General features: G+C 44.0%; 2 protein-coding genes across 2 annotated transcripts in view; one reads left to right on the top strand and one right to left on the bottom strand.

Moving 5' to 3' along the window:
- HEATR4 (HEAT repeat containing 4) overlaps positions 1 to 22,646 on the bottom strand; it is a 97,680-nt gene that overhangs the window by 49,480 nt on the left and 25,554 nt on the right. The window contains exons 2-3 of the mRNA XM_068543042.1: positions 16,556 to 16,690; positions 4,370 to 4,439 (exon numbers count right to left, since the gene is read on the bottom strand). Coding sequence (XP_068399143.1) covers positions 4,370 to 4,411 — 42 coding nt within the window. The 5' untranslated portion in view covers positions 4,412 to 4,439; positions 16,556 to 16,690. The remainder of the gene's footprint in view (positions 1 to 4,369; positions 4,440 to 16,555; positions 16,691 to 22,646) is intronic.
- On the top strand, positions 605 to 21,919 carry LOC137764199 (acyl-coenzyme A thioesterase 1-like). The gene is made up of 3 exons (XM_068543066.1): positions 605 to 1,276; positions 18,178 to 18,380; positions 20,842 to 21,919. The coding sequence occupies exons 1-3, from the start codon at positions 691 to 693 to the stop codon at positions 21,445 to 21,447; spliced, it is 1,395 nt and encodes a 464-aa protein (XP_068399167.1). The 5' UTR covers positions 605 to 690; the 3' UTR covers positions 21,448 to 21,919.

Here is a 22,646-nt window from a genome sequence, read left to right as displayed (position 1 = left end):
GCAGCAGGACCGCTAATCGCCTCTCTAACCTTCCCGCTTTGGGGTTCTCACGGTAACCGGTCGCCCAGGGTAACTGCGTACAGCAACGACTGCGCGCCAAGGGCTGCTCGCTGCCCCGCTCCACCAGAGGATCCCGGGCAGGCTAAGGGGCTCGGTCCCGCCGAGGGGCCGGCGCTGCCTCAGCTGCCGTCTGCCTTAGCAGCTGGGCTGGGGGCGGGAGCAGAGGCCGGGGTCGCCCCGGTCGGCCCCGGGCCCGCGTCGGAGCCAATCGGGCGGCTGGCTGCAGGAGGCGGCGGTGGCCTCACGCTCCTACATCATGGAGGCCCCGGGGTCCGGCCGGCGCGCCCTGCCCTATTACATTAATTTTGGAGACTGGACACTTTGTTAAGTGCCAGGTTCCTTCAGGGGCAGCCCGGTCCAGCCCACGCTGCACGAGCCAAAGCGCTTCTGAGAGGCAAAACTAGGAAAATTTTTCCCAACATAAAGTTCCTGTGTGTCTGCTTTCGCTCTTGCTTTTAAAGGTCGGCCACTGATTGGCAGGACTTCGCGGCCCTCCAAAGAGTTATAGCAGGCTGCTCGGCCCCATTAGGCCTTAGACTGCAGATAGGCAGCCTGTCGCTAGAGGGACTCTAGTTTCTAACTTTCTTCACAGCCCTCTTCAGTTGACCCGAGATCTGAAAAAGGCGCAAAATGGTGGTCTCATTTCCGGCTCTCCTGCGACCCTTCCGACTCTGTCGATGGTACCCGACACCCTGGGCGCGGTTGGCAGGGCCTACAAAGCTGAGGACCGGTGACCCAAACTCTTGGGCCCCTACCAGGATGGCGGCGACAGTGACGCTGGAGCCCGCGGTCCGCTGCCGCTGGGACGAGCCGGTGCGCATCGCCGTGCGCGGCCTGGCCCCGGGGCAGCCGGTCACGCTGCGCGCGTCCCTGCGCGACGAAAAGGGCGCGCTCTTCCGAGCCCACGCGCGCTACTGCGCCGACGCCCACGGCCAGCTGGACCTGGAGCGCGCGCCCGCGCTGGGCGGCAGCTTCACGGGGCTCGAGCCCATGGGGCTCCTCTGGGCTCTGGAGCCCGAGAAGCCCTTGCTGCGGCTGGTGAAGCGGGACGTGCAGACGCCCTTCGCCGTGGAGCTGGAGGTGCTCGATGGCCACGACCCGGAGGCTGGAGGACTCCTGAGCCGGGCGGTGCAGGAGCGCGACTTCCTGGCGCCGGGGGTGCGGCGCGAGCCCGTGCGCTCAGGCCGTGTGCGCGCCACGCTCTTCTTGCCGCCGGGTAAGCCCCCTGCTTCCCTGTTTATCTTGTCTGTGAGAGAGAAAAGCAGTAAGTAGGTAGCTCCCAACATTCCGAAGCTCTGTGGGGCCTGAAAATTTCGAGGAGACAAGAATGGAACGTAAGGCTGGCTGGGGAGGTGGCTCTGCTGCTCCAAGACAGAGGGTCAGAACGAAGACATCGCAAGGAAAGGGTAAAGGTAGTTGTAATTAAAAACAAAAAAAAAAAGTATAAGGAGTTTCCAGTTTTTAAAGTTTTCTTTCTAAAGTTTCTCAGTTTTACAACTTTGCTTCTAACTCCCAGAGTATATTAAGATTTAAGAAAATTACCATGAAGGAAGAAGGCCTCTTGCTATCCACTGGAAATCTTCTGAATTATTGGTTAATTTTACCATTACATAAAAAGCAACAGGACAATGAAAAAGTTAAAAGATGCTTATCCTGATTAGGATCAGGGAAATGCAAAATAAAACTACACACTACATTAAACACCCTCAAAATTTATAAGTCTAACATTACCAGTTTTTGACCAGTATGTGGAGGAAAAGGAACTCCCATACACTGCTAAAAGGAACACAACTGGGGCTTCCCTGGTGGCGCAGTGGTTAAGAATCCGCCTGCCAATGCAGAGGACATGGGTTCAAGCCCTGGTCCGGGAAGATCCCACATGACGCCGAGCAACTAAGCCTGTTCACCACAACTACTGAGCCTGCGCTCTAGAGCCCGTGAGCCACAACTACTGAAGTCCGTGCTCCACAACAAGAGAAGCCACCACATTGAGAAGCCCATGCACTGCAAAGAGTAGCCCCTGCTCACCGCAACTAGAGAAAGCCCGCCAGCAGCAACAAAGACCCAACGCAGCCAAAAATAAATAAATAAAATAAATAAAATTTTTAAAAAAAGGAACACAATTATTCATCTACCTGGAAAAAATTGCTTTTACTTAGAAAGTTGACTGTCATTCTCCTCCTGGTGCACCAATAGGTATTTATGTTCGTAAGAGCAAAAACAACTGGAAACAGCCTAAATGTCCATCAGCAATAAAACTGATGAATAAATTGAGGTATATTTATAGCACAAAAGTGATTGAACTATAGTCAGGAGAATCAAGGGACTTCCCTGGTGGTCCAGTGGTTAAGAATCCTCCTTCCAATGTAGGGGACACGGGTTCGATCCCTGGTGAGGGAACTAAGATCCCACATGCCGCAGGGCAACTAAGCCCGCGTGCCACAGCAACTAAGACCCCACGCAGCCAAAAATAAATAAATAAATAATTTTAAAAAACCAAGAATCAAAATGGATGAATCTCAAAAACAGTGTTGACGGAAACATCAAGTCCCCAAAGAACACATTCAGTATCATTACATTCAGATAAAATTCAAAAAATAGGCAAAGTAAACAAAATGCCATTTAAGGTATACTTACAAGTAGTAAGACTGTAAAGAAAATCAAGAGATTGATAAAATTCAGAATAGTGGAAAGTGAGGGAAGGGGAACAGGTACTGACAGGGCTTTGACGGTTAGTACTGAATTATTAAAGTTCTGCTTGTAAAGTATTTGCCTTATAAACAGTCCTTAAAATTTACACATTAAATACAAACTTCTAATGTAAATAGTGAAAATGTGACATAACTAGACTTATACAGAGTAGGTAGCTTTTTGAGTCTAGCATAATGTATTTGAGATTCATTCCTGTTGCTCCATATATTGGTAGTTCCTTCTTCTTGTGTCTTAGAAGTTTCCCATTAGATGGATGTGGCACAGTTTGTTTATTCTTTCGCCAGTTGGAGGACATTTGGGCTTCAAGTCTTTGGGGATTAAGAATAAAGTCACTGGAAACGCTTGCATCCAAGTTTTCGTGTGAACACAAGTTTTCATTTTTCTTGGGTAAATACCAGGGAGTGAGATTGCTGGGTCATAACCTAAGTGTATGTTTAACTTTATAAGAAACTGTAAGCTGTTTTCCAAAGTGATTGTATCATTTTGCATCCCCATTGTTGCCCTTAAAAATAAAAGTTAGTTATTTGACTAACAAAAATGGGTTAATTTGGGAATAGCAGAGAATTGCAAATTGGAACAAGCAAGCTATGGCAAAAACCATAGGCAAATGCAACAAAGCAAGGAGAAGAACGCTATTTTATAGAGAAAAAGGAGGAAGCTGGGAGGGGTTGTTTTGAACAAAAGTCCATCAGAGAAAAGAGAGTTTGGGATAATGGTGATTTTTCATTGCTGAGTTGCTGGGGTAGTCAGTTTCTTGGAGGGGAGGCCATTTACATCTTTTGCTGTTGGGGCCTGTAGTTGATGATTCTTTCCTGTTGATGATCTTTCTGTTGTGATCTGTAATTGACAATTCTTCCTATAATTGACATGGAGTGGTACTGCAGGAGAGCTCCCCAATTCTGTCCTCCTGACTCCATTGTAGTGAGGTTTCCCTGTATTAGTTTTCACATTTCTCCCTTTTAATCACGATCTTTCTCCAAAAACATCGATGATCAAGAGTCAGTGGAGTGGCTTTTTGTCCTTCTGTGTCAGGAAGGACCTTTCCTGGCTGTCATGTCCCTTGTTAGAGGGAAACTGCACAGAGTGGAAACCTATTGAGGTCACATTTGAGTAACAAGGAGGGGTAGGAGGGAGAACTTTCAGGCACTTTCCATCTATAGTCCATATTTCTCAAGACCCTAAGAACTAGAGATCATCTCTTTTGGCGTATATCATTTTTACAGAGGTTTGACAGGAAACAAGTATAGAATCAAAAGTAACATGACAATTCCAAATTGTATGATGATTCTAAACCGGGATCCTAGGCCTGAAGATAGCCAACTGAATAAATATTTATTGGCACTTATTCTGATTTCGGGGAGAAAAGTTCTCCCTACTGAGGCGAACCCAGAGCCATGGATGCCTCCTGGAAATCCCTGTTTAAAGCAGCCAGGAAAGCAAAATAGACTAGCGAATACAACAAGAGCACACTTGATCTAAAACAATTAACCAAGTGCATTCAGGAAGGTACAGTGCAGGCATAAACATGAGGCAACAGCTAATGAACTCTTCATGAAGACAGCGAAACTTCAAAGACATTTTAAAACAGTATTCTTACCTTAAAAGAACCGTTTGTAACCAAATGTGTTATTAGTGGCATAGCACGTGAGGTTGCAAGTTCCGTTACCCTGAATTTGGATAAGAATCCAGAGTCAGTTAATAGTCCAGATGAAAAGACTAATGTGAATCCTGAACTTTCTAACAGTACTGGCCCTGACATCTTAGCAAAGCTGTTTGGTTAGATGTCGTGTGCTTCAATTCTGGGAAATCTTTACTTTCAGGTCATCCTATGATGTGAGGTCCAGTGAGGGTTTGGTGCTTTCTTTAGATGTGTCATGTGAAATGAAGAGTCTATTCCCTGGAGTCTGGCAGCACAAGGGTTGGTTAGCAGTACTTGAAAGGGGCCTTCCCAGTGGGGTTAAAAGAGTCTTTCTGGAGGTGGTTTTTTCAATAGAGGAAATCTCCAGAATACAAGGTATGATGCTTAAGGTCTTCATCTCCTGGGATTGCTCTGTGACAAGATTGCTCTACCAAAGCATGATTATTTTTAATGGAAGCAACTAGGTCTTTACAGTATGACATATACCTCCTTTTATCAGCTGTGAATCAAAAGAGGCAGGGGCCAGGTGCATTGGATGTCTTGTGACTATCTCAAAGGGTTAGAGTTTATGAGTTCCAAAGGGGGTGGATCTGAGATTTAGAAGGACCAACAGCAATGCTTTTGGCCAAGGTATTTGGAGGGTTTGTACGAATTTTGCCAAATGGTCTTTTTTTAAAAAAAAATTTAAATATTTATTTATTGGCTGCGCCGGGTCTTAGTTGCGGCACTTGGGATCTTTGTTGCGGCATTCAGACTTCTTAGTCGCTGCATGTGGACTTCTTAGTTGCAGCATGTGGACTGTTAGTTGCGGCATGCATTCGGGATCTAGTTCCCCGACCAGGGATTGAATCCCGGCCCCCTGCATTGGGAACGCAGAGTCTTACCCACTGGGCCACCAGGGAAGTCCCGCCAATTGAGTCTTTGTTGTTTTTTTTTTTTTTTTGGCTGCATTGGGTGTTCGTTGCGGGCTCTAGAGCACAGGCTCAGTAGTTGTGGTGCACGGGTTTAGTTGCTCTGCGGCACGTGGGATCTTCCTGGACCAGGGCTTGAACCCGTCTCCCCTGTATTGGCAGGTAGATTCTTAACCACTGCGCCACCAGGGAAGTCCCCAGTTGAGTCTTTTTTTTTTTTTTTTTTTAAAGAATTTCTTTTTTTTTTAATAGTAATCTTTTATTTATTTATTTATTATATTTATTTTTGGCTGTGTTGGGTCTTCATTTCTGTGCGAGGGCTTCCTCTAGTTGCGGCAAGCGGGGGCCACTCTTCATCGCGGTGCGCGGGCCTCTTCACTACCTCGGCCTCTCTTGTTGCGGAGCACAGGCTCCAGACGCGCAGGCTCAGTAGTTGTGGCTCACGGGCCTAGTTGCTCCGTGGCATGTGGGATCTTCCCAGACCAGGGCTCGAACCCGCGTCCCCTGCATTAGCAGGCAGATTCTCAACCACTGCGCCACCAGGGAAGCCCCCCCAGTTGAGTCTTAATAGTGCCCTTAGTTTGTTTGACTTACCCTGAAGATCGAGTATGGTAAGTAAGCACAGTGAAAGTGTTGTAAAACCAGCCAAACAGCACAGACTTATTGAAGTACCTGACCGGTAAAATGGGTTCCCCGATCGCTATGCAGTTCAGGAGGGGTTCCCCAGGTAGGGATAATTTTTTCTAACAGAATTTTAGCTATAGCAGAAGCAGTGACCTGTCTACAGGGGAAAGCTTCAGTCCAGTGAGAAAACATACAAACCGTGACCAAAACATATTTAGATCCATGAGAAAGAAGAAACTGTATGAAATCTATTTGCCAAAACTTGAATGGCCCGTTAGACAGTAAGTGTCCAGGAGCAGTGTGAACAGGTTTTCCTGGATTCTAGCTTGAGCAGGTGGGGCAAGTGAGGTGTAGGCACTTTTTGTGACTTTATTAATATTTCCCCACCACTATTTGTTCGTGAATGCTATCATTTTGTCAGCAGACTAATGGCTTAATGCATGTACAGTGGTAAGTAGTGGGAATTTTAGAATTTCTAGTAAGACCAGATTGTTGTTTTATAGTAAAGTATATAGGGGCTGGGTCATATGAAAAAATTTGGAATCCAATTTTGACAGTTGACAGCTAGCCTGAGAAAACGTCATAATTGGCACTTAATTTTAGTTTTCGGAAAGTACAGGATGCCCCATCTACTTGGAACCAAATGTAGTCCTTCTTCCATAATCAGGTGTCCTAAATATCCAACTTGCATTAGAGCAAACTGCAATTTTTCTTTGGAGACTTTGTGTCCCTTGAAGGCCAAAAGTTTTAACAGGTGGATGTTGTCTTCCCATGAAGAGTTTTGAGGCGAGCAGAGAAGCAAATCATCTGTGTATTGTGATAAAGTAGAGCCTGCAGAAACGTTCATATCACCCCAATCAGCTTTCAAGACTTGTGAAAAGTAGGAGGGACTCTCTGGGGACTACTCTGGGGCATTACTGTCCAGGTGTATTGCCTTTCTTCCCAAGTGAAAGCAAACATGTATTGGCTAGGCTCATCAATTAAAATACTAAAGAATGCACTGTATAAATCAGTTACAGTGAAAAAGTTGCTGGGACTAGATGTCAGTAGTGTGTGTGGTTTAGGAACAGCAAGGTGTCAAGGGATGACAGTGTTTATTGCTTGTTAAGTCCTGGACAAACCTCCTGGCCCAGCCATTGGGTTTTCTCACAGCTAAAATAGGGTGTTCCAGGGACTAGTACAGGGGATAATGAAGCCCTGAGGATTGTAATCCTCTATTATGGGTTTGATACCTTGCAGGGATTCTTTATTTCTAGGGTACTGATTAATTTTGGGAGAGGTTTTGAGGGATCTGTTTGAATGTTGATAGGAGTTGCACTGTGGATTCCTCCAATATCACTTGAAATTTTGCCTGTAAAGAGGATGATGGTAGCTGATCCAGTCAGGACAATTGATCAGTGTCTCCCAGATTCAGCTACAGTGCCATCAGTAATGGAGCCAATAAAGGATATCAAAGAGTCGTTTAATTCACTTGGTTGGCTATTTTGATTGCTACTGTCAAATTCCAGAATTATTTCCCTGTTGTGGGAGAGAGAAATTCCAGTATAATCCTTTTCTGAGTCTCAGCCTAATAAATGAATAGGGACAGAGGAACTCAGGAGAAAAGGGTGTATATCTGTCAAGGGCCTAAACAGAAGGGAATAGGTTCAGAGACGGGAACTTCTTGAGATTCATTAGAGAGCCCCACTATTTGAACTATTTTAGAACTCCAAAGCAGGGGCTGCTTTATAGCAGTGGGGTTGAGCATGGAGAGTGTAGCTCTGGTGTGTCATTAAGGACAGAGAGAGCTTCATCCCCAGTCTGGAGAAATGTTTCTCCAAGTGGATTAAGAAGGAGGATTGGGAAGGGCCCCTGTAGTTCCTCAGAGCCCCGTCATTGGAAATTAGGAGGACATTGGAAAGGCTGGCTAGAGGCCTGAAGGCACCTGGAGCACTAAAATTTGTAAAAATCTTTTTCAATGTCCGGGCTCTTTGCAATAATAGGAAAAACTAGGAGGGATTTTGGCTCTGTTTAGGGGACTTCATTTGCCAGAGTTGAAAATTAAGAAGTCTAGTGGTCTTTCTTTTAGGTGACTCATCTAGGGTGCGAGTGAGCTGATTTGCCAGACTAACTAAATCTGGAGTGGACATAGTTTCCCATTCCACCCTGCTTGTTTTAACTAAAAGAGGAAGATCCTGGCTCAGCACATAAATACACATAGAGTCAAAGGCTACCTGAGTGGATTCACCATATGAAGGAAGAACAGAATTTGCTTTGAAAACAATCTGAAATCAATTCTACTAGTCATGAACAGGTTCATCAGATTTTTGTGTGCAAGCCTGAATTTTGTTCCAATCAGTAGTTTTAGGAAAAGCTACTGTAATTGCTCAGTAGAGGTTTTCAGCAAGTATTCTAGCATTTTGCCAAAAGTTAGGGGTTTGTTTTTCTAAATCCTGTTCAGGATGTTCTCATCAGGGACGCTTCATCCAACGTTTGGGTTGACCTCACCAACAAGCAGGTGGGCTGACAGAAATCTAAGCAACCAGCTTGGTAAGTTTGAATAACTGTGTTAAACTCTTCAGCAAACCTATGAGGGTCCTCAGTTAACTTTAAAAACTCTTCAACTATGGCTCCCAGTTTGGCTTTAGTCCAGGGAACATAAGAAATTTGGGGTTTATTTGAGTCCTCAGAAGACATAATTTTAGAGGGGCAGATTCTGATAGGTTCAGAGGAGGAGGGAGTAGAGAGAAGTTCAGGGAAAAAGGGAAACTCAGTGAGAGCATTAGAACGGGGAAACTGAGGCATAGAGGAGGTGGAGGCAGTGCAGCAGGGAAGGAGGGGGGTGGCATTAGAGGTGGGGCCTGAACACAGTAAGGTGGCTGCCATATGTATGGAGTCAAAGAAGGGGAGAGGGAAAGAGAGGCCTCAGAAGCCTTTTGACTTCTTTAGTTGTTTGTTTGCCTCAGTTACCTTAGAAATTGTTATTTGCAGAGAGGTAATTTTAGATTCCCGATATTGTTTGGAAGCCTCAAAATGCCAATTAAAATGGGTGTCCAATTCAGTTTTAAGAAAAGTAAGTAGGACTTCCCTGGTGGCGCAGTGGTTAAGAGTCCGCCTGCCAATGCAGGGGACACGGGTTTGAGCCCTGGTCTGGGAAGATCCCACATACTGCGGAGCAACTAAGCCCATGCACCTCAACTACTGAGCCTGTGTTCTAGAGCCTGTGAGCCACAGCTACTGAGCCCATGCACCGCAACTACTGAAGCCCCGGCACCTAGAGCCCGTGCTCCGCAACAAGAGAAGCCACCGCAGTGAGAAGCCTGCGCACCACAATGAAGAGTAGCCCCTGCTCACCACAACTGAAGAAAGCCCGCGTACAGCAATGAAGACCCAACACAGCCAAAAATAAATAAATAAATTTATTTTAAAAAAAGGAAAGAAAAGTAAGTTTGGGGAGCTCAGAAGTTCCCCATCATGTCGATTGGTGTTCTAAATTATGTTTCTTAGGGCTGTCCATTTAGTTAGAAATGCACATGAGGAGGGACCAAAGTTTTTAAACATAAAACCGGCTGGAGTCCCAGAAGCGGGGGCATTGTCAAAGCATTTTGATGACTGGGATCCCATTTCTTAAAGGTTTTTCTCTAGAGCAAAAAGAAAAATTCCTAAACAGCACAGTTCCAATAGGAACAGCCCAGTTCCTAAAGAAATCAGACCCAAGGCTAAAGGAATAAAGGACAAAGCCTTTTTTTTAAATTGGAGTATAATTGCTTTAAAATGTTGTGTTAGTTTCTGCTGTACAATGAAGTGAATCAGCTATATGTATACCTATATCCCCTCCATCTTGGACTTCCCTCCCACCCCCCCATCCCACCCATCTAGGTTGTCACAGAGCACCGAGCTGAGCTCCCTGTGCTATACAGCAGGTTCCCACTAGCTAGCTATTTTACAAATGGTAGTGTATTTATGTCAAACCTAATCTCCCAATTCATCCCACCCTCCCATTCCCCCCCCATGTCCACATGTCCGTTCTCTACGTCTACATCTCTATTCCTGCCCTGCAAATAGGTTCATCTGTACCATTTTTCAAGATTCCACATACATGTGTTAATATACAATATTTGTTTTTCTCTCTGGATTACTTCACTCTGTATGACAGACTCTAGGTCTATCCACATCTCTACAAATGACCCAGTTTCATTCCTTTTTATGGCTGAGTAATATTCCATTGTATATATGTACCACATCTTCTTTATCCAGTCATCTGTCATTGGACATTTAGATTGTTTCCATGTTTCCATGTCCTGGCTATTGTAAATAGTGCTGCAGTGAACATTGGGGTACATGTGTCCTTTTGAATTATGGTTTTCTCAGGGTATATGCCCAGTAGTGGGATTGCTGGATCATATGGTAGTTCTATTTTTAGTTTTTTAAGGAACCTCCATACTGTTCTTCATAGTGGCTGTATCAATTTATATTCGCACCAACAGTGCAAGAGGGTTCCCTTTTCTCCACACCCTCTCCAGCATTTATTGTTTGTAGATTTTTTGATGATGGCTATTCTGACCTGTGTGAGGTGATACCTCACTGTAGTTTTGATTTGTGTTTCTCTAATAATTAGTGATGTTGAGCTTCTTTTCATGTGCCTCTTGACCATCTCTATGTCTTCTTTGGTGAAATGTCTGTTTAGGTCTTCCACCCATTTTTTAAATTCGGTTGTTTGTTTTTTTGATATTGAGCTTCATGAGCTGTTTGTACATTTTTGAGATTAATCTTTTGCCCGTTGCTTTATTTTCAAATATTTTCTCCCATTCTGAGGGTTGTCTTTTCATCTTGTTTATGGTTTCCTTTGCCGTGCAAAAGCTTTTAAGTTTAATTAGGTCCCATTTGTTTATTTTTGTTTTTATTTTCATTACGCTAGGAGGTGGGTCAGAAAAGATCTTGCTGTGGTTTATGTCAAAGAGTGTTTTTCCTATGTTTTTGTCTAAGAGTTTTATAGTGTCTGGTGTTACATTTAGGTCTTTAATTCCTTTTGAGTTTATTTTTGTGTATGGTGTTAGGGAGTGTTCTAATTTCATTCTTTTACATGTAGCTGTCCAGTTTTCTCAGCACCACTTATTGAAGAGGCTGTCTTTTCTCCATTGTGTGCTCTTGCCTCCTTTGTCATAAATTAGGTGACCACGAGTGTGTGGGTTTATCTCTGGGCTTTTGATCCTGTACCATTGATCGATATTTCTGTTTTTGTGCCAGTACCATACTGTCTTGATTACTGTAGCTTTGTAGTATAGTTTGAAGTCAGGGAGCCTGATTCCTCCAGCTACATGTTTCTTTCTCAAGATTGCTTTGTCTATTTGGGGTCTTTAGTGTTTCCATACAAATTGCAAAATTTTTTTGTTCTATTTCTGTGAAGAATGCCAGTGGTACTTTGATAGGGATTGCATTGAATCTGTAGATTGCTTTGGGTAGTATAGTCATTTTCACAATATTGATTCTTCCAATCCAAGAACATGGTATATTTCTCCATCTGTTTATTTCATCTTTGATTTCTTTCGTCAATATTTTATAGTTTTCTGAGTATAAGTCTTTTGCTCCTTAGGTATGTTTATTCCTAGGTATTTTATTCTTTTTGTTGTGGTAGTAAATGGGATTGTTTCCTTAATTTCTCTTTCTGATTTTTCATTGTTAGTGTATAGGAATGCAAGAGATTTCTGTGCATTAATTTTGGATACTGCAACCTTACCAAATTCATTGATTAGTTCTAGTAGTTTTCTGGTGGCATCTGTAGGATTTTCTATATATAGTTCATGTCATCTGCAAACAGTGACAGTTTTACTTCTTCTTTTCCAATTTGTTTTCCTTTTATTTCTTTTTCTTCTCTGATTGCCATGGCTAAGACTTCCAGAACTATGTTGAATAATAGTGGTGAGAGTGGACATCCTTGTCTAGTTCCTGATCTTAGAGGAAATGCTTTCAGTTCTTCACCATTGAGAATGATGTTTGCTGTGGGTTTGTCATATATGGCCTTTATTATGTTGAGGTATCTTCCCTCTCTGCCCATTTTCTGGAGAGTTTTTATCATAAATGAGTGTTGAATTTTGTCAAAAGCTTTTTCTGCATCTATTGAGATGACCATATGGTTTTTATTCCTTAATTTGTTACTATGGTGTATCACATTGACTGATTTGTGTATATTGAAGAATCCTTGCATCCCTGGGATAAATCTCACTTGATCATGGTGTATGATCCTTTTAATGTGTTGTTGGATTCTGTTTGCTAGTATTTTGTTGAGGATTTTTGCATCTATGTTCATCAGTGATATTGGTCTGTAATTTTCTTTTTTTGTGATATCTTTACCTGGTTTTGGTATCAGGGTGATGGTGGCCTTATAGAATGAATTTGGGAGTGTTCCTCCCGCTGCAGTTTTTTGGAAGAGTTTTGAGAAGGATAGGTGTTAGCTCTTCTCTAAATGTTTGATAGAATTTGCCTGTGAAGACATCTGGTCCTGGGCTTTTGTTTGTTGGAAGATTTTTAATTACAGTTGCAATTTCATTATTTATGATAGGTCTGTTTATATTTTCTAGGTCTTCCTGGCTCAAATTGTACCTTTCCAAGAATTTGTCCATTTCTTCCATGTTGTCCATTTTATTGGCATATAGTTGTTTGTAGTAGTCTCCTATAATCCTTTGTATTTCTGAGGTGGCAGTTGTGATTTCTCCTTTTTCATTTCTAATTGTATTGATTTGCTTCCTCTCCCTTTTTTTCTTGATGAGTCTGGCTAATGGCTTATCAATTTTGTTTATCTTCTCAAAGAACCAGCTTTTAGTTTTATTGATCTTTGCTATTGTTTTCTTCATTTCTTTTTCATTTATTTCTGATCTGATCTTTATGATTTCTTTCCTTCTACTGACTTTGGGTTTTCTTTATTCTTCTTTCTTTAGTTGCTTTAGTTGTAAGGTTAGATTGTTTGAGATTTTTCTTGTTTCTTCAGGTGAGATTGAATTGCTATAAACTTCCCTTTAGAACTGCTTTTGCTGCATCCCATAGGTTTTGGGTCGTCGTGTCTTCATTGTCATTTGTTTCTATGTATTTTTTAATTTCTTCTTTGATTTCTTCAGTGATCTCTTGGTTATTTAGTAGCACACTGTTTAGCCTCCATGTATTTGTGTTTTTTACAGTTTTTTTCCTGTAATTGATTTCTAATCTCATAGTGTTGTGGTCAGAAAAGATGCTTGATATGATTTCAGTTTTCTTAAATTTTCCAAGGCTTGATTTGTTACCCAAGATGTGATCTATCCTGGAGAATGTTCCATGTGCTCTTGAGAAGAAAGTGTATTCTGCCACTTTCAGGTGGAATGCCCTATAAATATCAATTAAATCTATCTGGTCTAGGGACTTCCTTGGTGGCACAGTGGTTAAGAATCTGCCTGCCAATGCAGGGGACATGGGTTCGATCCCTCGTCTGGGAAGGTCCCACATGCCACGGAGCAACTAAGCCCCTGCACCACAACTACTGAGCCTGCGCTGTAGAGCCTGAGAGCCACAACTATTGAGCCCATGTGCCACAACTACTGAACACCGAGCGCCAAGAGCCCGTGCTCCGCAACAAGAGAAGCCACTGCAATAAAGAGTAGCCCCCACTCGCCGCAACTAGAGAAAGCCCTCACGCAGCAACGAAGACCCAACGCAGCCAAAAATAACTAACTAAATTAATTAATTAATTAATTTTTAAAAATCTATTTTGTCTATTGTGTCATTTAAAACTTGTGTTTACTTATTTGTTTTCTGTTTGGATGATCTGTCCATTGGTGTAAGAGGGGTGTTAAAGTCCCCTACTCTTATTGTGTTACTGTCGATTTCCCATTTTATGGTTGTTAGCATTTGCCTTATGTATTGAGGGGCTCCTATGTTGGGTGCATAAATATTTATAATTGTTATGTCTTCTTTTTGGATTGATCCCTTGATCATTATGTAGTGTCCTTCCTTACCTCTTGTAACAGTCTTTATTTTAAAGTCTATTTTATCTGAAGCGAGTATTGCTATTCCAGCTTTCTTTTGATTTCCATGTGCATGGAATATCTTTTTCCATCCCTTCACTTTCAGTCTATATGTGTCCCTAGGTCTGAAGTGGGTCTCTTGTAGCCATCATGTATTTGGGTCTTGTTTCTGTATCCATTGAACCAGTCTGTGTTGAGTCTGGTTGGAGCATTTAATCCATTTACATTCAAGGTTATTATCCATATGTATGCTCCTGTTACCATTTTCTTAATTGTTTTGGGTTTGTTTTTGTGGGTCTTTTTCTTCTTTTGTGTTTCCCACCTAGAGAAGTTCCTTTAGCATTTGTTGTAAAGCTGGTTTGGTGGTGCTGAATTCTTTTAGCTTTTGCTTGTCTGTAAAGCTTTTGATTTCTCTGTTGAATCTGAATGAGATCCTTGCTGGGTAATCTTGGTTGTAGGTTTTTCTCTTTCATCACTTTAAGTATATCCTGCCACTCCCTTCTGGCCTGCAGAGTTTCTGCTGAAAAATCAGCTGATAATCTTATGGGGATTCCTTTGTATGTTATTTGTTGCTTTTCCCTTGCTGCTTTTAATATTTTTTCTTTGAATTTAATTTTTGTTAGTTTGATTAATATGTGTCTTGGTGTGTTTCTCCTAGGGTTTATCCTGTATGGGACTCTCTGCGCTTCCTGGACTTGGGTGACTATTTCCTTTCCTATATTAGGGAAATTTTCCATTATAATGTCTTCGAATATTATCTCAGACCCTTTCTTTTTCCCTTCTTCTTCTGGGACCCCTATAATTCGAATGTTGGTGTGTTTAGTGTTGTTCCAGAGGTCTTCGAGATTGTCTTCAATTCTTTTCAATCTTTTTTCTTCATTCTGCTCCTAGGCAGTTATTTCCACCATTCTGTCTTACAGCTCACTTATTCATTCTTCTGCCTCAGTTATTCTGTTATTGATTCCTTCTAGTGTATTTTTCATTTTAGTTATTGTGTTGTTCATCTATGTTTGTTTGTTTAGTTCTTCTAGATCTTTGTTAAGCATTTCTTGTATTTTCTCAATCTGTGCCTCCACTCTATTTCCAAGACTCTGGATCATCTTTACTATCACTACTCTGCATTCTTTTTCAGGTAGGTTGCCTATTTCTTCTTCATTTATTTGGTTTTGTAGGTTTTTACCTTGCTCCTTCACCTGTGACATATTTTTTTGTTGTCTCATTTTGGTTTTTTTGTTTTTTTTTGATGGGTGGGATTGTGTTCCTGTCTTACTGGTTGTTTGGCCTGAGGCCTTCAGCACTGGAGTTTATAGGCTGTTGTGTAGAGCTGGGTCTTTGTGCCAAGATGAGGACCTCCGGGAGACCTCACTCTGGTGAATATTCCCCGGGGTCTGAGGTTCTCTGTTAGGCCAGTGGTTCGGACTTGGAGCTCCCACCGCAGGAGCTCAGGCCGGACCCCCGGCTCATGAACCAAAATCCTGCAAGCTGTGTGGGGTGGCAGAAAAAGAAAAAAAGGAGCAGAACAATAACAAAGAGTAAATAATAAAATTAGAAAACTAAAAGATATGTTAGAAAAAAATAAAAATATAGATGAAACAACAACCAGAAGGTAAAACAGAAACACAATAGCAAAAAAGAGAGAAAAAAGCCTTGGCTGGGGGAGGGGGGCGGGGCTTAAGCAGGAGTGGGGTTTAGGTGGTGGATGGGGCCTATGCTTAGGTCCCAAAGGGCCGGAAAAGGCCCTGCGGGGGTGGGGGGTAGGGCTTAGGCAAGAGGGGCCCAGCAGTGCCTCTGGCCTTGGAGGGTGGAGGACCACGTCCAGGACCCCGCAGGCTCCCTGGGCCTGAGTTGGGGGGGGGGAGTTAGGTGCGTTCCCCCCATCCTCCAATCCCAGAGGGTCCGTCCCCCATTGGCCTCTCTTCTTCTTCCCCCCTCCCTCCCTCTTATGCCCCTAGGACCCACACAACCACAGGGAGCCCCGGAAGGCAGGGGACCAGATCCAGAAGCCCAGCAGGCTTCCCAGGGCTGAGTGGGTGGAGGAAACGCCTCCAGTGTTTCCCCTGATCCTCTGATCCTGGATGGCCCCTCCCCACCATCAGTCTCTCCTCCTCTTCCCCTCTCCTTCCTCCCTCCCGCACCCCTAGGACCCACCTGGCCAGAGGGGGCCCCAGAGAAGGAGGACCAGGCTTGGGAGTCCAGCAGGTTTTCCAGGGCCTGAGTGGGCGGGGGAAATGCCCTCCGTGCCTCCCCTGATCCTCTGATCCTGGAGGGCCCTTCCCTGTCTGCCTCTCCTCTTCTCTCTCCACCCCCCCCCCACCTCCTGTGCCCCTAGGACCCACACAGCCTGGAGAGGGCCTCGGAGGGTGGAGGACACGGCCTGGGAGCCCAGCAGGCTTCCCGGGGCTGATTGGGCAGGGGAAACACAAGGCTCGCTCCCCCCATCCAAACCCCCAAGGGTCCCTCCAGGTGTGGGAACCCCTCCCCTCTCCCAGCCACCCCTCAGGGGCACTGGTCCTGTTGGGGCTCCACTTCTCCTCCCCCTCACTTCCCCCCAGTGTCCCAAAGCCTTTAAATAGATCCTGAATAAAGCTTGGAGAGCTCAAAATGCAGAGAGTGGAGCTTGAAATCCAGGAGAGTCTTACCCTCAAACTCCAGGGTCAGCTAGAAGGCAGCAAGCTCAGTGGGCTCTGTGGGTACTGGCACCTGTGTCCTCACCAGCCTGGGAGTTTTGTGGGGTCCTTTTTGGATCCCACTTCTGAACACCAAGTCATGTTGACCTTAAAAATAAAACAGTGGTTTTACCAGCAAAAATGGGTTAATTCTACAATACCAGAGAATTGCAATTCAGGACAAGCAAGCCATAGCAAAAACCATAGGCAAGTCCAACAAAACAAGGAGAGGAATGTTGTTTTATACAGAAAAAGGAATTTGGTAGGGGTTGTTTTTAACAAAAGTCCATTGGAGAAAAGTGACAGTTTAGGGTGATGGTGATTTCTCATTAGCTGAGTTGCTGGGGTAGTTGATTTCTTGGAAGGGATGCAATGTACATCTTTTCTTTTGGGGGCCTGTGATTGATGATTCTTTCCTGTTGATGATTCTTCTGTTGGGATCTGTATTTGACAATTCGTCCTAAAAATGATGTGGAGTGGTACTGCTGAGAGCTCCCCTTCTGTCCTCTGGATCCATTGTGAGGTTTCCCTTTATTAGTTTCACATCACCAGCAGTGTATGAGGGATCCAGCTGTTCCACATCCTTGCTAGCATTTGGCATTGTTGATTTGGGGGCGGGGGGGGGGGCGGGAGAGGGCAGTGATTTGCTGTTTTCATTATCCATAAATTATTACTATTTTTAAAAATAAATTTTTTTTTTTTGGCTGCATTGGGTCTTCGATGTTGGGTCTTAGTTGCTGTGTGCGGGCTTTCTCTAGTTGCAGCGAGCGGGGGCTGCTCTTCGTTGCTGTGCACAGGCTTCTCATTGCAGTGGCTTCTCTTGTTGCAGAGCTTGGGCTCTAGGCGCACGGGCTTCAGAAGTTGTGGCACGTGGGCTCAGTAGTTGTGGCTCATGGGCTCTAGAGCGCAGGCTCAATAGTTGTGGTGCATGGGCTTAGTTGCTCCGTGGCATGTGGGATCTTCCAGGACCAGGGCTCAAACCCATGTCGCCTGCATTGGCAGGCAGGTTCTCAACCACTGCGCCACCAGGGAAGTCCCTTTAAATTATTTTTAATCACAAAAATAGTACATGGGGCTTCCCTGGTGGCACAGTGGTTAAGAATCCGCCTGCCAACGCAAGGGACACGGGTTCGTGCCCCGGTCTGGGAGGATCCCACATGCCGCGGAGCGGCTAGGCCCGTGAGCCACAACTACTGAGCCTGCGCGTCTGGAGCCTGTGCTCCGCAACGGGAGAGGCCGCGACAGTGAGAGGCCCGCGCACCGCGATGAAGAGTGGCCCCCGCTCGCTGCAACTGGAGAAAGCCCTCGCACAGAAACAAAGATCCAACACAGCCAAAAATAAATAAATAAATTTATTTTTTTAAAAAAATAGTACATGCTTTTTGTAAAAATCTGTGGGGCCTTGAGGCCCCAGGTATAGCGGGGAATGTGGGTTTAACCTATGCCACAGTCTGGATCTTTGAAGACCAGAGCCGTTCAGCATTTCTGATTGTCAACAGAAAACTTTGACATCACCAAATAGGTAAAAATGGCTTTTGACGCCACTGCAAAGAGTTTCAAGTATAGTTTAGTCTTGTGTTTTGTTTCTTCCCAAGGACCTGCACCCTTTCCTGGGATTGTGGACATTTCTGGAACTGGACGTGGCCTTCCGGAATATCGAGCTAGTCTGCTGGCTGGGAAGGGTTTTGCTGTGATGGCTCTGGCTTATTATAACTATGAAGACCTCCCCAAGAGCATAGAGAACCTCCACCTGGAGTACTTTGAAGAAGCTATGAACTACCTGCTTAATCACCCTCAGGTTGGAACTTCCTCTAATTTTTATGTTCTACGTATCAGTTCTCCTTCTCTTAAATGCTCTTGGTTTTCACAGAACTTGACAAATTCATGACAGCCCTTCCCTGCCCCCAACACACACTACCTTTCATAGTCGCTTTTCCCAGACAGTTTCCATGCAATTAGATGTTACTGTAATAGATTTCCTGCTAGTAAAGATGTCCTATTTGGAATTATGGAATTTTAAATTCCAGTATTTTATACTATTTCATTACAAGCCCAAACACATTGAGAACCCTGGGTTTGACACAGGAAGTAGAGGAAAAGAGGAAGGAGATCAGTGTCTCTAGTTTGTTTGTGTTTAATAAACCTCTCCTCCATGTGCCCCTCTGAGAGCAGAGGATTCAGTTTTAAAGAAGAACCTGGTGACAAAGAACCTAGGTAGTACGGAGTGTTTGGAGGGCTCAGGATATCAGAGGATTAGAAGATAGACCTTGCTCAGGGTATCAGAGGATTAGGAGATAAACCTTGCTTATTTTATAAGTCAATCAGAGCTCAAGGTGGATGGAAGTGCTGGAGCTCTTAGAAAATGTGATGGGGTGTAGTGGAACCAGCACAATATGTTTGATAGAGAAAAGTTAAATTTGAGGTTTGATTTCGCCACTTAACTAGCTTCATGACCTTGGGGCCTCTGTTTCTTCCTCTCAAAAGTTGGGATGACAGTAATATCCCATTCCGAGTATCTTTATGAGAAATAAGTGGCTGAAAACAGTTAAGGGTGCTCTTGTAGAAACCATGACAAAAAAAAAAAAGTGCTGTTGAGAGGTCAATAAAAAGGCATTTGTAACAGAAGAGTTTGGTAATTGACAAGAAGAGTCCTTATGGAATAGGGCAAACCCACATTACCCTGGAGGGGATTGAGTAGAAAATGAAGAAAGAAAATAACTACAAAGTTTCCCACAAGTTTTGCTGTGAAAGGGAGTAGAAAACTGGGGCAGAGTGGATTTAAGCTCAAAGGATTGTTATTAAAATGTAAGAGGTACTAGAGCTTGGGGTACACTGATGGGGATGAGCCAGTAGAGAAGAAAGTTATGAAGGAGAGAGAGAAGGAGGAAGTAATTGCAGGAGCAAAGTCCCTGAGGGTGAGAATAGATGGGGTCCCAAGCACAAGCAGAGGGTGGCCTTGAATTAGAGATACTTTGGAAACAGGAGGGAAGGAGGAGAGCTTGATTCATGTAGAACTAAGTAGACTTGGAAGGGAAAATTGAGAACAAGTTCCTACCTGATAGCTTCTATTTTTAGTGAAGGCGAATAGGGGTTAAAGGGGCTTACAGAGGTAGGAGACAAGGTGGAATGGCCTTTTGGAGAAGTGGAAAGCAAACATCAGGGAAGCAGGATTGAGGGGCAATATGGATGCTTATTTGAAATTTGTGGTCATGACGTGAAAGTAAGATCTGTCCGCACAAGCATGTATTTTTTTTTAAATTAATTTATTTTTGGCTGCGTTGGGGCTTCGTTGCTGTGTGCAGGCTTTCTCTAGTTGTGGCAAGTGGGGGCTACTCCGTTGTGGTGCGCAGGCTTCTCATTGCGGTGGCTCCTCTTGTTGAGGTGCATGGGCTCTAGGCACACGGGCTCAGTAGTTGTGGCTCGCGGGCTCTAGAGCACAGGTTCATTAGTTGTGGCGCATGGGCTTAGTTGCTCCGCGGCATGTGGGATCTTCCTGGACCAGGGCTCGAACCCATGTCTCCTGCATTGGCAGGTGGATTCTTAACCACTGCACCACCAGGGAAGCCCGACAAGCATGTATTTTTTTCTCCAGCAGTGTTCATTTGCACAAATGCAGGCCTGGAGGAAGTGAATAACAGGTGTTTTTAACTGAGGTTAGCACTTTTCTAGGCAAGTAGGACCAAAGGGAGAGAGGTATTAAGGGAGTTAGGAGTGTTTGCAGGGGAGCGATAATAACGATGAAGCTTGAAATCTAAGCTGGATGAGGTGGGAAGTGAGAAAATGAGAGAGGTACTGATAGGGAAAAAATGGTAGTCAGGGTCTCAAAGAGGTGGGAGTGGGCAGTACTAAAATGGCTAAACTGGAGATAAATAAGATGGTGATTAGAGAGTAGAATGCTTGAAGCTGAGATTTTGGAGATGATGTACTTATTGATGACTCGGTTTAGGTTATGACAATGGAAGTGTGTGTCTGAGGTTGGGGAGAAAAAAAGATCATGGGAGGTTTGGAGGTCAAGGAACTGAGAGGCCAAAGTATTTAGTTGTCATCCACATGGTTGAAGACACCAGGAATGGTGATGGAGAAATTGTGGAAAGCAAGGTAAAGAGGAAGGATAAGTCAGTATCCCAAGGCTGCAAACCCTGATAAGTGGGAGAGCCCAGATCCACGCTCAGTTCTAACCAACTCTCAAGTCCAGGCGCTACTCGCCACACTGCACTGTTCATGGACTCATTCTCCTTTTCCCTTTGGCCTTTTCTCAGGTAAAGGGCCCAGGGGTCGGGCTGCTTGGGATTTCCAAAGGAGGCGAACTCTGCCTCTCCATGGCCTCGTTCCTGAAGGGCATCACCGCGGCTGTCATAATCAATGGCTCTGTGGCCAGTGTCGGCGGAACCTTACACTACAAGGGTGAGACACTGCCGCCTGTGGGTGTCAGCCAAAGTCGATTCAAGGTGACCAAAGATGGCCTAGCAGACATTTTGGATGTCCTGAACAGCCCTTTGGAAGGACCTGACCAGAAGAGCTTCATTCCTGTGGAAAGGGCTGAGTGCCCCTTCCTGTTCCTTGTGGGTCAGGATGACCACAACTGGAAGAGTGAATTCTATGCTAATGAGGCCTCTAAACGCTTGCAGGCCCATAGTAAGGCGAAGCCCCAGATCATCTGCTACCCAGGGGCGGGACACTACATTGAGCCTCCTTACTTCCCCATGTGCCGGGCTTCCCTGCACACGTTGGTGGGCAGTCCTGTCATCTGGGGAGGGGAGCCCAGGGCTCATGCCAGGGCCCAGGTGGATGCTTGGCAGCAGCTCCAGACTTTCTTCCACAAACACTTGGGTGGGGAAAAGGGGACAATCCCAGGAATGCTGTAATCATTTATCCTGGGAACAGCTGCCACAATTAGTGTATATGTGTAGTCTTTTTCTTGTTAATAATTACTTCAGTGTTAAAGTGAACGTACCAAGAAATTTTCAAGATATTTATAAATTACATACTTTTTCAGTTGTTTGGGAGGAGAGTGATTCTACAGAAAACACAACAGATGGAGAAAGCATGCCCTTTAGTATCTAACAACACATAACTGACAAGGCTTTAGCTCTGAAAGGAAAAGAGTAATACCTGGTACACAACTGGTGCTCAGTAATTATTTGAATAATTTATTATTGATTTTGTTTAATAATTAATTTATAAATAAATGATTACCTACTGTGGAAGAAAAGCATATAAAATATCAAAAATCTTATCAGATCTGAGTTTCTAATTTAAGAATGGAAGTGAACATCTTAGCTGTAAATTACTATACTAGTTACAGAACTACTTAGATGAAAAAAAATTACTAAAAATTTTCAAAGCAAGTATGTTTTTAGTTCTTTGATATCTTCTCCTTGAATGAGTAAGGATTCTCCTCATGCAAGTGTATTTTAAGTTATTTTTGTATCTTCACATATGGACCTTTGTGATCTAGTTATTTTGAAAGCTGGTAAAACATTATTTAGATGAATTTCATAAGTGACTTTAATAATCATTAGCGTGCAAATAAATGATTCAGTTTTGCACCACTTGATATAAATAGTTCCATATTAAACTTACTAAACTTTCCTAAAGCTTAATGTGTTTAAAATAAAAAACACGTTAATTTGTGATATGGTGTTCCAGTTCCTCAACTTTCTTTTTCAGTAAAGCAATTCCTGACAGGTGTTTTTTCCTGAAATTCAAAAACAGTACAGAACTCTTTTTGTTTTGCCATCTGTTTTTTTCTTCTATACCATTGTGAGGCAGGTGTCATCTTCATTTTACAGATGAGGAAACTGAGACTCAGTACCTGCATGGTACCTCTAGAGCTGGGGCCCCGGCTCCCCCACATCAAGTTTCTTCTCTCTCGAGCCCGTCCATGCCCTGTGCAGGGCAGCAGCCCCAGCCACAGGCAAAGGAAGTGGCTCGTCTTTCTCCTGCCTAAGTTCTCAGGGGAGTTCCTGGACTTGCAGTGTGAGGGTAGGGGTATTTCAGGGCATTGATGTTGAAAGAGTAGATCTGGAACCGTGTTTAAACCCTTGACATAGTAGTATGGTTT

The sequence above is a fragment of the Eschrichtius robustus genome, chromosome 1 (genome assembly GCF_028021215.1).
Source record: "Eschrichtius robustus isolate mEscRob2 chromosome 1, mEscRob2.pri, whole genome shotgun sequence".
NCBI classification, from domain to species: Eukaryota; Metazoa; Chordata; class Mammalia; order Artiodactyla; family Eschrichtiidae; genus Eschrichtius; species Eschrichtius robustus.
Note: the sequence above shows the minus strand (reverse complement) of the source record. Positions and strands in the feature narration are given on the sequence as shown.